The following is a 17,355-nucleotide window of genomic DNA, read 5'->3' on the forward strand; positions in this document are numbered from 1 at the left end:
CTCTCGGATCTCTTCAATGGCTAGTGGAGGTCAACCCTATGAGATTTATTTATTTGTTTTAAATCATTTATTTACTTCTTTTTTTATGTGTTACTGTAATATGAATATTTTTATAATTATATTGAGCATTATAAATTACCGTATAAACAATATAAATCTTAACATATTATTCGTTTTCGTATTTAATTTATAAATTTATTTTAAAATTTTTTTAAGACTTTTACAGGAACATGCGTCTAGTTCTAAATAATAACTAGTACACTTATTTTAATTAATTAACATTTTTCTAATAATAATTTCGTCTGTCACTTTCTATTGTTGTAATACCTTAAAAGTTGGATTATTAAGCGTAGACTTCTTTTGATTTTATTCCAAAACCGAAGACAAGAATATAATGTTCTACAATTACCAAATCTTCTTTTCCAGCATCCATGTTGTTGAAAATCAAGTGGCCAGTTGCGTAAAAGATATGAAAAAGACATAAAAATAATGACTTTTGAATTTATATAAAATTTTATATGAGAAAGTCTTCATTATTCTATTAAAACTTAAATGTTAATTTCACATTATTTATAAATTTATTTTGAACGTGGCCTAATAATATATTATAAAGTAGCAAAAAAAAAAGAGTGGAATGTTTAGAAAGGTATGAGGATTAAAAAAAATGTGCATATTTATTTTTAATTTGAATAATATTCAATTAATGAGCAACCAATTATTCATTTATATGTTATAATTAAAATTTTATAATAAATCTCGTAGTTATAACATAAAATATTTTTTTAAGTAAATGGAAAAGAAATTCAATATCTATTAAATAAAAGTTTATTTAATTTATGACATTGTTTACCGTAAAAATCTTTTTTTATTTTATTTTATAAAAGACAAAACAAAAATGGCAAATTTTAAGAAAGTTCCAAAGCAACTTCCCCGACGTGAATTATCCTTCTCATTTTTCCCTCCCACCATGAAAACCTCTCCCCTCTTCATTACTTCACACTTGTTCATTTCCAAACTCCTTAATTATCCTCCCTAAATCCCTCCTTTCGTATTCTTCTGCACCTTCTTCATAAATCCTGTACAATCTGCTTCATTTAACATTATTATTTGTTTCGATTCAAGTTCCATCCGAACATGTGTGGCGGTGCTATTGTCGCCGATTTTATTCGTCGTATTCGTAGCCGGAGAATCACCGCTGTTGAGCACTGGCCCAATTCCACTCCTGCCAATTCCGACTGTAATGACTCGGATAAGAAACTTAATCGACCGGAACCAACTCGCCACGAACCCGTCTCCCTCAAGAGGACTCTACCGACATCAGGCGCCCGTATTTCTTCCTGCATTGTTTTTGGTTGTAGGTCCTGACTCTGGAATTTTTCAAAACAGGTGATGAGAAGCAGATGGAGAAGAGGGCGAAGAGGCAGAGGAAGAATCTTTACAGAGGGATCAGGCAACGACCATGGGGAAAATGGGCTGCGGAGATTCGTGACCCGACGAGAGGAGTCCGTGTTCCGCTGGGTACCTTCAACACTGCCGAGGAAGCAGCCCTAGCCTACGACAGAGAGGCCCGCAAGATCCGCGGCAAGAAGGCGGAAGTCAATATCTCCAATGAAGACGATGAGTTCGGCTGATCAACCCAAACTCAAGACTACAACCACAACCCACCTGCTATCTGGAATCCGGCTCTTCCTCTGTGTCAGACTCAAAACCGAAGAGCTAATGCGACGACAAATAAAGTAGTCATTTATTGTTGCGAGAAAAACTCTGGTACTGGGATCGAGTCCAGATCGGATTATGGCGGAGTGAGGGTGAAGGAAGAAGAGCAGACGGTGGAAGCAGTAGGAGAAAATAAAACGAGGTGCAGAAATTGTCAGAGGAGCTATGGCGTGGGAGAACTACATGAAATTCTATCAGGTTCCGAATCTCGACGGACAACCTATGGAGCAGAATACTACTGCACAGGAAATTCGTGGTGAGTGATCTGTGGAGCTTCGACGATGCCCCTGCAGCTTCAAGTGCAGCGTAACGACGCGTTTTCGGCCAGCTTTCAGTTCTTCTTCCTTTCTAATTCTTCATTTCTGACTTTGTGGTCTGTGTTATGTAATGTTTGTCGGGTCTTCCAAAAAAATTGTGAGGCTAAATTTAGAAAAAAAATACAAAATTAATCTAAACCAATCGATTTCGTAAATCAAAATTTATAATCACGAAATAAGGACATGAAATTTTTTTTTTTTTTAATTTAGAGGAGAAAATTAAAGACTAAATTTATTTCTTATTAATATACCTTAATTTTTAGTTAGTTACTGAATAGAAATATTAAAACAAAATACTAAAAATTATTTATAAGTACGAAAAACACAATTTAAAATTTGTAATCAAATAGAATTTTATAACCATTTTCATACACACTTAATCTAACAAAAAAATACATAAAATTTATTCAAATAATAAATATAGTTTTTATAAATAATTATACAAAAATTCGTTTGACTTTTTGGTTTAATTTTTCCTCTATGCGGCTCCCCGCTGGTGTAAGATTCCACTCTAAACGTGTTGTAGTGGAAGACTAACGCATTGCAACAGTTAATGTAATGACTTTAAAAAAAAAAAAAAGGAGAGAGGGGAGGAAAACGATGTCGTTTTGCAGAGGGGAGAAAATGACGTCGTTTTAAAAAGAAAAAAACAATGTCGTTTTGCAGGGGGAAAAACGACGCCGTTTTGAGAAAACTAGGGTGATATAAGTTGGGGGCGGGGGAAGGAAGGAAAAAGGAAAGAAAAAGAAAGAAAAAAAAAAGAGAAAGAACAGAGGAAGAAGGGGAGAGAGAAAGGAAGCGGAGCGAAGAGAGAGGAGACCGCAGACGGTGATAGCGCGATCGGCCGAAAGAAGGAAGATAGAAATGGGAGGTACGGTAACATATTTCAAATACGTGTGTTGATTTGAGATTTGAAATGTGTATGGAAATTTTGGAGGTGTGGTGTGCGTTGTGATTGCTTACGGAATTAGCGATGTACGGAGGAGGCTGTGTAGTGTGAGTGTATGCAATAAGGCGTGTAGAAGAAAGTTGGCCGCGTGAGAACTGCGGGAGGAGAGAGGAAGAAGGTGACGGTACGGGCGAGGCCGAGAGAGAGATAGGGGTGTGGAGTGAGTGGAGGCCAGGAGAGAGGAAGATGTGTGTGAACTGTGTGAGAGGGAGCGGGTTGTGTGAGCAACACGAGAAGAGAGAGGAAGATGTGTGTGAACTGTGTGAGAGGGAGCAGGTTGTGTGAGCAATGCAGGAGGAGAGAGGAAGATGTGTGAGGTTAGTGAGCTGTGTGAGAGAGAACGGGTTGTGTGAGCAACGCGGGAGGAGAGAGAGAAAGATGTTGTGGCGGTGAGGATGTGGGCCGAGAGAGAGATAGGCGTGTGGAGTGAGTGGAGGCCGGGAGAGAGGAAGATGTATGTGAACTGTGTGAGAGGGAGCGGGTTGTATGAGCAACGCGAGAGGAGAGAGGAAGATGTGTGAGGTTAGTGAGCTGTGTGAGAGGGGACGGGTTGTGTGAGCAACGCGGGAGGAGAGAGAAAGATGTTGTGGCGGCGAGGATGTGGTCCGAGGGAGAGATAGGGAAATGAAGTGAGTGAACACCGGGGAAGAAAAGGATCCGCGGGGTGAGTGAGGTGCTTGAGGGAGTGGAGTGGGGTTGCTGGAGCTTTGGGAGAGAGTGGGACCCGGGGGGGGGGAAGAGAGAGAAAGCGTAGGCAGCGTGAGTAGAGGTCGTGGCGGCAGGGGAAAGACGATGTGAGTAGGAACACTTAGAGTATGTCGCATGTAGTGGGCGAATAGGGGCAGTGGGAGAGAATGAGTAGCGTGTGTGTGTGTGGCCGATAGGGATCGATAGGTGGACGAGGGTCGCCGATGTTGGTGGCGAAAGTGAATGAAAATGGTGTGCGTGCATGGCCTGGTATAGGTTGAGAGGTGGCTAATGGTCGCCGATGTCGGTGACGGGAGAGAATGATCAGAGTGTGTTGCGTGGCCTGGTATAGGTCGAGAGGTGGTTAATGGTCGCCGATGCTGGTGACGGGAGAAAATGATCAGAGTATGTGTGTGCGTGGCCTGGTATAGGTCGAGAGGTGGTTAATGGTCGTCGATGCTGGTGACGGGAGAAAATGATCAGAGTATGTGTGTGCGTGGCCTGGTATAGGTCGAGAGATGGCTAATGGTCGCCGATGCTGGTGACAGGAGAGAATGATCAGAGTGTGTGTGTGCGTGGCCTGGTATAGGTCGAGAGGTGGCTAATGGTAGCCGATGTCAGTGACGGGAGAAAATGATCAGAGTATGTGTGCGTGGCCCAATAGGGATCGATAGGTGGTTAATGGTCGCCGATCTTTGTGGTGGGTGGTATCACTGGCACGCCTGGGGTGCTGTCGGGGGACGGAAACCCTGGGTAGGTGGGATTGTGGGATACAAGGGGGAGATTGGGGTTCGTTAGTGAACTGTTGGTAGGAACTTAGGGTTTATATTGTTGCATCTTACACCTGTATTTTGATTTGTACCGTACTGAGTTAAATGAACTCATTCTTTCCTCATTACAGATGATGTAGGGACGGAGTTCGGATCGAAATTGTTGGCGTCCGAACCTAGTGTGTAAAGTAACAGGATAAAGATTTTCATTTCTTTTGACTGAATAGAATGTGTAAATTGATTGTAGTATAGACATTGAGTACGGTTGTATTGTGTGCGATGTCTTGTGCATGATTGTAGATTTACCTTAATCATTGAATAAGGGATTGTGATAGTATTTTCTTGTGTTTGACTGATTGACTATGGAATTGGTTTCTTTGTTAATTACGCCCAACGTGAAAAGAAGAGAAAAAAAAAAACGGGGCGTCACAGTTAATGTCTTAATTCATACAATAAAATTTGTCGAATTTTATGAAAATAAAAAATTTGTTATTTTTATAATAATATATTAATTTATAATATTTAATTTAATAAATATCTTAACTTATTAATATAGAGAAAGAGTTATATAAATGAAAACTTCATTTATTATAATTAATTCAATAAGTCTACGATTTATTGAATTAATTATGCTAACGAAGTTGCACTAATTCAGTTCACCAATTATCATGATTCATACGAAAAAATATATATTTTGTGTAAATTCTTTTAGTTGATGTATTTAAATTTCTTAATTGATATAAGAGATAGTTTCTACTTTATTAAGGAGAAAAAAAAAAAAAAAAGGAGCTTGGAGGAGATTTATGACTTTTTTTAGTATACTTAATTTTTATTGTCCTAATTTATTATAAATAATTATATTTTTTTGAGTAAATCTCATTAATATTAACCTTAATTGATTATATTTTAATAGAGTTACGTGATGAATTTAGCATTTAATTAATAATTATTGGTCAATTAAGAAATTTAATTGAATTTAGCATTTAAAAATAAAAAAACCATGCGCATACACACATATATATATATATATATATAATACTTGAATAATTTCTTCTCCCTTGTACAATTCTTTTATTTTTATTTACTGTATTTAGTTTCTGATTTTATATCAAATTAATTCATTTACTTTTAGACAATATTGAAATTAGTTTTTTATATGTTTTATTTTTTATCACTATCTATTAACACCATTATCACATCTCATCAATTCAGATACATTATAATATTTCATTTATTAACTTTTTATCTTATGTCAAAAGTCTCTAATGCGGTAAAAATTTTAAGTGCTATTCAATTTTTTTGAAAAATAAAAAAAAAAATCAATTTTTCTTTTTTCCAATCAAACATTTTCTTTCATTTTTCTTATTTTTTTCTATAATATCTGAACTCAAAATTTAGTCCGGAATTAATTTTAAAAATTAAAATTAATATATAAAAATATAAATTTTTATTTTATAAATTTTTATTTAATGTAAAATTAAGAAAAAAAATAAATGGTGGATGAAATTGAAAAAGATTTTGAAAAAAAAAACGATGAAAATTTGGGTTCGGATGGTATTTTTGAAAGAATAATCGAAAATTGGAGGTCAAAACAAAATTTAGAAAAAATGAGCCACGTAGGGCTGCCCAGACAGCAGCCTCGATGAACTGGAGCACGATGCGTAGTATGGCACGATTAAACGCAATGAACAGTCCATATTCATTTTCTCTTAAACGCGATTGTACAGTCCAGATAAAATCGCAATAAACGGTCCAGATTCATTTTATCTTTAAACGCGATCGGACGGTTTATATCAAATACGATGAATGACTCAGATTTAAGGGAGACAGATATAAATATCTCACTTCACATCGAACCCTAACCTTAGCCGTCAGCCTCCCGCCAGAAAAGAAGAACCAGTCGCTAGAGAAGGGAGCCGACTGCTGCCTGTCGCCGCGTTGGAGCCATTTCCAACTGCCAAAAAAGGTAAAAATTCTCCAATTCGCTCGAAATTTGATTTTAAACACCCCCATGGTCAAATTGGTGCAAAAAGACTGGCGGATAAGTCGAAAACTGCAGGTAAAGTCGGGCAGTGCTGTTGTGGAAAAAATTAAAAATCACTTCCGATGAGCCCTTTTTCGATTCTCGTTTCATGCAAATTTTTCACCATTGTATTCACCATTCTGTTTTTTACAGGTTGACCGAAGAAAAATGTTTAACCGCGAAGGTGAGCTAGCAGAGCAGCAGCACCGAAAAATCCTATCGTTGGTAAGTTTTTTTTTTTACTTTTTTTTGCTAACCGAATCTCCTTAACGTGTTTTCTCACAAGGATAAGTATAAATCAGCCGAAAACAGCCAGTCTGAGGCAAATTGCCGCCGCGGGTGGCGGTGCCGTCGCTGGAGCACAACGGTGCTGAAATTTAAAAATTGACCGAAAAAGATTTTTAACACCGATTTTGGGTTTTTTTCAGGGTATTTCTAGGTACTTAAAGTTTGTTTTAATCTCCGCAAAGAAATTCAGAAAATCTAGGGATCGTTAGTAGGCGCAGTAGGAAGTTCAGTGTTTCGGACACTTTTTCGTATAAGAATCTCTCACCTTATTTCCTGTTATGTAATTGAAGTCTAATTATAAATAATACAATATTTTTTATAATTTAAAATTTTTGATAATTAATTATAGGTTACTAATAAAGCCAGAACTGGTTATTTATTACTGTTTGTCATGTTTTAACTGATTGATTGATCTTACAGTTTTAAATATGTAATAATACACTGGAGTTGGTATGATGATTTAGTTGTGTTCTCTTGATGCATGTATTGCTTGTCTTGTGTGATTTACAGTTAAATTATGAAACTGAAAATTAAATGTAAATAGAAAATTGTTTGATTAAGTGAATGAATGAATGGTAGCCGTACTAGATATTCTATGCGATGGTGGATAGACTAGGTACATAGGGAACCCTACCGAAAACGTCGTGTAACGACCTCGAAATTCAAAATGAAATAAATCACAAATTAAGTGTGGAAACAAAATGATTAGTTAGGGTTTATATTCCTTACACAATAACTTAAAGTACCAAATAGTGCTACGGGAATTATCCCTTTGAAAGAAATACAAAAAATTAAGAAAATAAACGGAAAATAAAATAAAATTGGCATTCTACTTTCAGCCCTCTTATGGATCGGGCTCTGAATTCTAGTCCTCTTGATCTGAAATACTTAAATAAAGAATGAACTACATTATCCCAGTAAGAATATCACACTACTCACCGACACAGAAATAAAGGTTGGTAGAAAAATGAAAAACAACTAATTGAGTACTTAATTAAGCAAATTCATTTATCAATAATAAAATCATTTACCATCCACTTACCGTAGCGAGATTTACAAAAACAACGTATACAGACAATAACATAATACTTATCATGATTTCATATGCAATCAGTATCATACACATTATAATTTCATATTCAATTAATCAAAACAACAACTGTCCCTTTTCATCAGCCTACTGGTATCCATGGGGGTCCAAATGGATGTCCCCATTACATGTAAACTCTTTCCTTTAACATTCTCAATTAACGGGTCGTCCCCATATCACATCCGGTATGAGCACCAAATTACTAAATCTCAATACTCCGTTCGGTATGAGGGTGAAACGGACCATCCTCATACCCCGTCCGGTATGAGCGCCAAATTACCAAGTCTCGATACCCCGTCCAGTATGAGACAATATTCACGGTAGGGTTCCCTATGTACCTAGTCTGTCCACCATCTCTTAGGATATCCAGTAAGGCTGCCGTTTCATCCATTCACTTAATCACTCAATTTTTTGTTTATCTTTAACCTCCAGTTTTCTAATTCAACCGTAACTACACAAAATAAATAATACATACATTCAAAACTATAAAATCGATCAATCAAATATTATCATGCATTTAAACTGTAAAATAAATTAACAGAATCAGTAGTGAATAGTTTCCGGTTCTGACTCCATTAGTAACTCATAATTAATTATGAATATTTTTTAAATTGTATAAAATACCATATTATTGTTAATTAGACTTCAATTTCATAACAGAGAATAAAGTGAGGGATTCTTACTCAAATTAATGCCTGAAAAGGTAATCTTGTTAACTGGGCCTACTGACGGTCTTCAGGTTTCCTGAATTTTTTTTTGAATTAAAATGTGCAACAATTACCTATATATCCCAAAAAACTCAAAATCAATGTCATGACCCCTTTTTGGCCAATTCTGAAATTCTAGCACGACGGTTCCGCCGTGCGACGGCGACAACGACGGTATTCTGCCTCGAGTTGGCTATTTTCCTCTTCATTATCTATAAAATGTGATCTTTCTCCATGCGTTTTAGACAAGTTAGTATGACATTCAGATTTGTAATATCCATACCTGTGGCAACGATAACATTTTATATTAGATTTGTCTCTTGGTTTATGAGTATCTGAAGGAGATCCTCCTTTCCCACGTCCTCTTCCTCTTCTTTTTCCTCTCCCTCTCCATCTTCCAAGAGACTCAGAGGACTGATTGTCTGTTTGGGATTGTTGTTGCCTTTTGTAAGTTGCTGATCCTTTATACAGCTTTCTATCATATTTAGTTGAAGTCAAAGAGTAATTATTGGTAGAGACTTGTAATGCTTGTTCATCTCGATCTTGTTGGTTGAGTTTCTGCTCATGAATCAACAAAGAACTCTGTAATTCATCAAGAGAGAGTTCATCAATATCTTTGGACTTCTCTATAGAACATACAACAAAATTGAATTTCTGATTCATTAAGAGCAAAATTTTCTCCACGATTGTAACATTGTCTGACTTGTCCCATGAATCCGCATCTTGTTGACAATTGCCATGACTCGTGAAAAATAATCTATAACTAATTCACCAGACTTCATTCAAAATGTTTCAAACTCCGTACGAAGAGTTTGAAGCTGCTGCCTCTTTACTCTTGTAGAGCCTTGGTACTTTTTCTTCATGGAGTCCCAAATGTGTTTCAACGTATCCTTGCACAAAATTGTTTCTAGAATTGAACGATCTATGGCTTGGAATAAATAATTCTTGGCTTTAAGATCTTTTAACTTTGTTGCTTCTTATAACACCCCGTTTTTTTTTTCTTTTTCCTCTTTTCACTTCTAGTGGCGTAATTAAAACAACCAATTTCATAATCAAATCAGTCATACACATAGAAACACTATCACGATCTCATATTCCAGGTCAAAATAAACCGACAATCATGCACGAGATATCGCATACAATACAACCGTACTCACTATTTACACTACTATCAACTTTTACACACTCAATTCTGTCAAAAAAAAGAAAAATCTTTATCATGTCGCTCTATACACTAGGTTCGGACACCAGCAACTTCGATCCGAACTCCGTTCCCACATCATTTGTAAACAATAAAGAGTGAGTCAATATAACTCAGTACAGTAAGAATCAAGTTACAGGCATGAGATGCAACAATATAAAACCTCATACTTCTACTTATATTTCATTACTTAACCCAAGCCCCACCTTTCTATCACCATGAGACTACTCAGGACTAAAGCTCACCCCGGTATCTCAACGATCATACCTATCAAGGGTGACCGTCCCCCAACGCCACCCCAAGCGTACCAACATTGTCACCCACCACCAAAATCGGTGACCACCATCTGCCTCTCGACCTCTACCAGGCCATGCACGCACACCATTATCATTCACTCTCATCACCAACATCAGCGACCATCATCCACCTACTGACCCCTAATGGGCCACACACACACACAATGACCATTCTTTTCCGTCACCAACATCGGCTACCATTAGCCACCTCTCGACCTCTAATGGGCCACACACACACACAATGATCATTCTCTCCCGTCACCAACATCGGCGACCATTAGCCACCTCTCGACCTCTAATGGGCCACACACACACACAATGATCATTCTCTCCCGTCACCAACATTGGCGACCACTAGCCACCTCTCGACCTCTAATGGGCCACACACACAAACACAATGATCATTCTCTCCCGTCACCAACATTGGCGACCACTAGCCACCTCTCGACCTTTAATGGGCCACACACACACACACAATAATCATTCTCTCTCATCACCAACATCGGCAACCATTAGCCACCTCTCGACTTCTAATGGGCCACACACACACACAATGATCATTCTCTCCCGTCACCAACATCGACAACTACTAGCCACATCTCGACCTCTAATAGGCCACACACACACACAATTATCATTCTCTCCCGTCACCAACATCGGCGACCATTAGCCACCTCTCGACCTCTAATGGGCCACACACACACAGTTATCATTCTCTTCCATCACCAATATCAGCGACCTAACCCCCTGTTCGTCGGGATCTACCCACTAACACCACTATCGGTGGCCAACCTACTCTCTCTACTCGTAACCACCAATATCGGCGTTCCCCCTATAGTGTATCCAGTAATATTTAACATGAACACAACCGCAAATTTCCCTTGCCGACCACTAAGGCATGACAACCTATATGTAATTCCCACCAAGCACGCTCCACAGGTCTCCCTTTCCTACTCTCTAATTTCCCAGCATACCTCTACTCCCAACCCCGTTTTCCTTTCTTCTGCTTGCACTAATCCCAACCTCCCACTGCTCCTCGTTCTCTCTCTTCCTGCGGTACACTCTAAGGGTTCCCACTCACACTGTGTTCCTCATTCTCTCTGCTTCCTCGGTCTCCTACAAGCATGCCCACATAAATCTTCTCTCTCTCACCAATCTCAACAACCACATTCATCCCCCTCACGGACCTCACTCACACCGTATTCCCTCTCCGTCACAGACTTCACTCACACTGCCTACTCCTTCTCTCTCTCCCCCTTGGTGCTCTATTAGCGACTTCACTCACAAAGCCCCAGCAATCACACTCCTCTCCCTCGTGAACCTCACTCACACTGCACACTCACTCTATTAGCGACTTCACTCACTCCGCCTATTCCTTCTCTCTCCTCCTTCGGTGCTCCCCGAACCTACTCTCTCTCGCAAGGCCCCTAACAATCACACTCCTCTCCGTCATAGACCTCAATCACACCGGAAATCCTTTTCTCTTCCGGCCTTCACTCATTTTGCATCCCTTCCTCTCTCTCGGACCTCACTCCAACCGCCATCCTTCTTCTCTCTCCTCCCGCGATGCTCACACAGACCGGCTCTCTCTCACACACTTCACTCACACCATAAATCATTCTCTCTCCTGGCCTCCACTCACTCTGCATCCCTACTTCTCTCTCGAACCTCACTCACACCGCCATCCTCCTTCTCTCTCCTCCCGCGGTGCTCACGCGGACCTACTTCCTCCCACATACCTCACTCACACCGCACACTCACTCCCTACACAGCCTCCTCCATACACCGCCACCTCCATATGCACTCACAAATAAACACTACACCTCTAACCAAGCTAAATCTCTCATCAGCATTCCAATCCTAAATCCACACATGAAATTGAATCTTTACCGTACCTCCCATTTCCATCCTCCTTCCTCCTGCCGATCGCGCTATCACCGTCCGCGGTCTCCTTCTCTCTCCCGTCTCGCTCCTCTCCGCTCCGATTCCCTTCTCTGTCTTTCTGGAACCTTCCTTCCTCTCTTCTTTCTCCTTCTCGCTCTCTTCCTTCTCTGTTTTTTCTCTTCTCTTTCTTTTTTTTTTCTTCTTCTCTTTTTCTTTCCTTCCCCGTCCCCTATTTATATCCCACCAGCTTCTTCGAAACGACTTCGTTTTCCTTCTTTTAAAACGACGTCGTTTTCTCCTCTTCAAAACAACGTCGTTTTTCTCTCTTCAAAACGGCGTCGTTTCCCCCCTCTCTTTTTTTTTTTAGTTACTACACTTCTATTTTCGCCTTTTACCCTTCTAACACTGCTGTGTCAAATGCTGGTTGTGGTATGCCTTCAGAAACAACTTGTCAATACTCTTTTGACCTGAGAAAGTTCTCCATCAACATGCTTCAATGATCATAATGACCATCAAAGCGATGTATAATTGGTTGGACAAAAGTTTCAGATGCCATCGTAGGAAGAGGAAGTTACTGTTGTATATCTCATTTTAGAGGCTCTGATACCACTATTAAAATAGCAACAAAAATAAGTGAAAGAATGAAAGAAGTTCAATGTTCTACTTTTTATTAAGCAACAACCCTTTAAATAGGTTTTACATCAACTAATTAATTACAAAATAGGATCCAAGAATTCAAAATACAAACCAACTTATTCATCAAAATTTTGTATATTTATCCCTAAAGACTTGGTAAGCACAAGCAACTTCTTAACTCATTAAACACATGTTAAATGCTGCTGATTAATATTATCTCTTTTCCATCGTCAGTATAACACCACCACTACTTTTAACACCCCCATTTTCAGCGATAATTACTTTGTAGGGTCTAGAAATATCATAAATTAATTTAAATAACATTTAATTTTTTTATCATATAAGAAAGATATCATGTCATAAAATAAGTTGGTTCTGACAAACAAAGTTAATCAATCAAATAATGTAACATGTTAAACTGAAGATATTTGGTATGTATGATGATTTAAATAGACTAATTAGTATGAAATTGAAAAATAAATAAATACAGGAACCAAAATTATATTTTAGTGTTATATACATATATATATATATATATATAGTTTTTTGGAAGAGCAAGCAACCGTGGCTGGTGATGTTTATACATTTTTCTATATATGTATATTCGTGCATTTATGGTTTAAAAAATATTGATTTATATAATCGCTACATATATGATTAAAATTTAGTGTAATGTGAAACCTTATCCCTCCACTCCATCTCTTATTTTTTACAATAAAATTTAATATTTCCCCTTTTTTTTTTAATTTTCTAGCTCGGCCATTGTTTGCCACGTAAATTTGTTTATTTTCTGTTTTTTTTTTAATTTACGTACCATTGCAATATTAGATATATTCATATTTGGATTTTAGTTGAGATAAATTATACGTAAATTCACATTTCAATACGTGTATATATGTGTGTGTATGTGTCATGATATCAGTAATTAATTATTTGTCTTATTTGCGCGTGATAAAATGAATTAATTATCTGTATCCTTAAATTGAATTTTCATAATGTACTCGCTTTTTGAAAAACTATGTGTAAGTTTGTAAGGTCTTCTTTTTTCCTTTTTAATTTATTATATTTGAATAAAATATTATAAATTAATCAATAATTAAATTTGTTAATAATAATGATTAAATTAATTAATTAAATGAGAAATTAGCTTGAAGTGGGATGAGTTTAGGGCCTGATTTGTAATAAACTAGGCCTTTAATGGCATTGGCCTCTCCTAATTAATTACTTCAGATTTCACAAGATGAGAAAATGATATGTGTTGTATGAAATCGGGTTTCATATGTTATAATTAGTATATGTATAATAACATAAATAAATTTAATAAAAAAAAGAAAAATAACATTTGAAAAAGAATTCATCAAATCCATTAACGATAACATGCTTTAAAGCATAAACTCAAATCTTAACATGCCAATGACTTACAAAACTTATTAGACTTACATCCCCAAGAACAAAAAACACTAATGAAATCAACGAATAGAATATCCAACCAAATCTCTTCAAACGAACTGTTCTTAATCATTATAAAGAAACAGAAACCGCCATTAATAACCATGTCCGGGAGCTGGTTCAGTTTTCGGAGTGAAGAAGAAAGGTCCTACTGAGTAGAGCTTCATGTATTTCTCGTTAAGAACGCGATAAGCAGAAAGTAAAGCACCAGTAATCCCTTTGTTGACATCACATGGAACATTACAGGTCTCCAGTGGCGACTTTTCAATAAATGCCTTGCACTCTTTGATCTTCAACTTTTCTCCCATATCTGATTCAGACACTTTCCCCAAGAAATAACCCTTTTCATCCGCTGGACAACTGGATACTGTAACTGGAGCTCTCTCATACCCATTTTCATCCCCTACCAGACATTTTATCTTTGCAACAGCTCCTGTTTTTTCACATTAAATCATATATTTTAAAACAAAGAAAGTAAAGATAACTATATATATATAATTAAGAAACAACACAGTTATGTATATGTGCGTGTATAAGTAGGTATATGTACCTTGAATTGGGTAGTACTTGAGGCCTGATTTACACAGAACAAAACCTTCAAAACCAATACTGAATTCCTTTTCTTCTTCTTGGTACTTTGGCTTCTTTGAAAATCCATAACTGACTTCTACTCCTTCCTCATAACCATGACTATTCTTCTTTTCTTCCTCTGCACCATAATTACCTGCATAACCTTTCTTTTCTTTTTCTTTCTCGTCTTCATCATCATGGTCTTCTTTCTGCTTCCATTCATACTCAATACTCTTCTTTGTCTCTTCTAGCTTCGGCTTTAGGCTATAATCGTATTTCTTCACTTCTTCTTCTTCTTCTACAGGCTTGGACTTGGGTTCATAGGCGCCATCGTTTTCTGCAACTTCATCTGGTTTTGGCTTCAAGTCATACTTTTCTGGGTCTTGGTTTTTAGGGTTTGGGGTACTGTAGCCATAGTCATTGGCAGAGGCAATGACTAGCAACAGCGGAAAGAGCACCAAAGAGGTTAGGAAGAAGAAACGGGTGAGAGCCATTAAAGGTTTGAGATTGAAAAGCTCAAAGTGTTCTGGAGAGATGGGTGAGTGTTTGTAGGGCGAATACTACGTCGTTTTATAGGGAGGAGAGGGCAAGTATTTGATATTTTAATATTGAAGTGTTTTGAGTAACTTGCTTGCACGATAGCCAGAAATTGCAGACACTTGTGCATGAACCAACATGAGTCCTTCACTCTATGTCTCATTTTAGCATAATTTGTTGTCAGCCAGCTTTGATAGGATTTTGCCATATATAAATATATACACACACATTACATATATATCAGTGGTCTTTTTTATCATTTTCTTAAATATTAAATTAATTATCTTTAATATCATCTCATAAATTTCACTTAAGTACTCAGATTATGTAAATTATTTTGTGTTATTTTTTTTTTTGTTGTATTATAATAATGTCTATTATATCATTTATTAAATTATGATTAATATTTATATATTATTTGAGACATTACTGAATTTATTTATTATAAACTCAAATTTATTTTATTAGAAAAAGTAAAATACATTTGTAGCGTAACAGTGTGTTTGTTTTAATACCTCGCCTTTTCTTTGTTAATCATTCTAAAATATTTTCTTGAAATCCTAATAAGTTTTTTTAACGCAATGAACTTCTCGCCTATTAAAAATAATAAATATATTTTTTTAACTTTTCTTCTTTATATACTTTATAAATTTTAATAAGATAATAAATTTAATCAGTAAAATACTAATTTATTACATTATATTAAATATTAAAAGACGTATGAATTTTTATTAAAAAATATTATTACCATTCATTTAAAGTTTATTCAAAAAATTGTGAAGATGTTGTCTATCATTTTTTATGAACTTATATTTTGATTTATTATTTTTTTTTTCAATTTCTTCCGAACCGATACTTGGGTGCATGTATACTTATGGCCTTCTAAAAATATTTAAGAACCACGAGGAATAGTTTATGGTCATGGTCTTTTAAATCATTTTCTTTATTTTTAAATTCAGCAATTAATTTAAATAAAAATCTCACGAATAAATAAAAAAATTGGAGGTCCAAAACAAACACTAAGCATAATGTCATTGCCCTTCAAAAATTATAATTCTATAAATGATTTTTTTTTTTTTTTATCATTACGTATCTTAATCGAGAAAGTTCGTGAGTTATAAAACTCCTATTTGGTGTGAATCGTGCCCTATTAACTAAAAAACGAGCAAAGTAAATAAAAAACAAACAAACGAACCTAATGAAATTATATCATTAATCAACAATCTCAATTTTGAGTAAATTGTCCCACGTAATTATATAAAACATAAAGCTATCAAACAATACTCTCCACTTAAATAGATTACACAAACTTTACTAACTCATTCAATGGATCAAGTCAATAGATATTGGAGTTATTTTATTTTCATCCTATACCCATTCATCGTAATATAATTAACTCCTACAAGAGTATGTAATATATATATATATATATAAGCAAGTTAGATAAACACTAATTGCATTTAACTATTTAAAACTTTAGTGCATTAATTAAACCAAACATCCCCTCCTCAAAATCAACCAAATTTGATTTACCCACGATACCATGTACTTTGCTGGTTTTCTAATCCACAATTTAGCCATAGTGTTTATAGTGACTATAATACATGTCAATTAATTAATTAATTAATTACTAAATTACTATGTTGTCAATATTGACATTCCTCTATCTTAATTTGAATTCCTCCACTAACTTTTTTCGCCAAGTATGTAGCAGCCTATTTAATATGAAATAAAGTAAGAGTGTAATTTTTGTTGTTGTTGTTGTTATTATTATTTTAGAGTACGTTTAGATTAATTTTTACCCATTAAAATGTTTGAAATTAAAATAAATATTTTTCTTTAAAAAAATTAAATATTAGATTTATTCTAACTTTTTTTTAGGTTTAAATATTTTTTTTCTTATTTTTTGTTCAATTTTATGTTAAATTAATTTTTATATTTTTTAAAAAATATTCAAATTAGTTTATATTTTTTTTAAAAATCTCCCTATCGGACTTAATATCTAATATAATTTAATAATAATAATAATAAAGTAGTGTAGAGATGACATACATTTTGAAGGGTTTCAAAAAATTTCACATTTGTATTTGACGTATTGTCATATATATATATATATATTTCTAGAAGAATTATTTATACCCACTTAATGAATGGACTTGTTAAAATCTTATCTCCAATTCAAAGAACCAACGTAGAGGGTTACTATCCACACTGTTTGTAAATTGAATTGACTTG

The 17,355-nt window shown here is 35.8% G+C and overlaps 1 protein-coding gene and 2 pseudogenes across 2 annotated transcripts; 1 reads left to right on the forward strand and 2 right to left on the reverse strand.

Annotated features, from left to right (window-relative positions):
• Positions 1 to 965: 965 nt before the first annotated feature.
• LOC110808151 (ethylene-responsive transcription factor RAP2-3-like) lies at positions 966 to 2,209 on the forward strand (annotated as a pseudogene). The gene is made up of 2 exons (XR_015819346.1): positions 966 to 1,321; positions 1,387 to 2,209. The product of XR_015819346.1 is annotated as an ethylene-responsive transcription factor RAP2-3-like (transcript).
• Positions 2,210 to 8,567: 6,358 nt separating this feature from the next.
• LOC148253680 (uncharacterized) lies at positions 8,568 to 10,158 on the reverse strand (annotated as a pseudogene).
• A 3,782-nt stretch (positions 10,159 to 13,940) lies between these two features.
• Positions 13,941 to 15,308, reverse strand: LOC110825228 (uncharacterized). Its single transcript, XM_022055685.2, has 2 exons — positions 14,564 to 15,308; positions 13,941 to 14,446 (listed from the first exon to the last, which is right to left on the reverse strand). The coding sequence occupies exons 1-2, from the start codon at positions 15,075 to 15,077 to the stop codon at positions 14,109 to 14,111; spliced, it is 852 nt and encodes a 283-aa protein (XP_021911377.2). The 5' UTR covers positions 15,078 to 15,308; the 3' UTR covers positions 13,941 to 14,108.
• Between the last annotated feature and the right edge of the window lie 2,047 nt (positions 15,309 to 17,355).

This window comes from Carica papaya, chromosome 5, assembly GCF_054855325.1.
Source record: "Carica papaya isolate Zhongbai chromosome 5, ASM5485532v1, whole genome shotgun sequence".
NCBI classification, from domain to species: Eukaryota; Viridiplantae; Streptophyta; class Magnoliopsida; order Brassicales; family Caricaceae; genus Carica; species Carica papaya.

Excerpts from the sequence above, each read along its gene's own strand:
- LOC110825228 (XM_022055685.2), bottom strand. The coding sequence starts at position 15,077 with ATGGCTCTCACCCGTTTCTTCTTCCTAACCTCTTTGGTGCTCTTTCCG. Across the intron at positions 14,447-14,563 it reads CAAGTACTACCCAATTCAAG|GAGCTGTTGCAAAGATAAAA; the intron begins GTACATATACCT and ends GTGAAAAAACAG.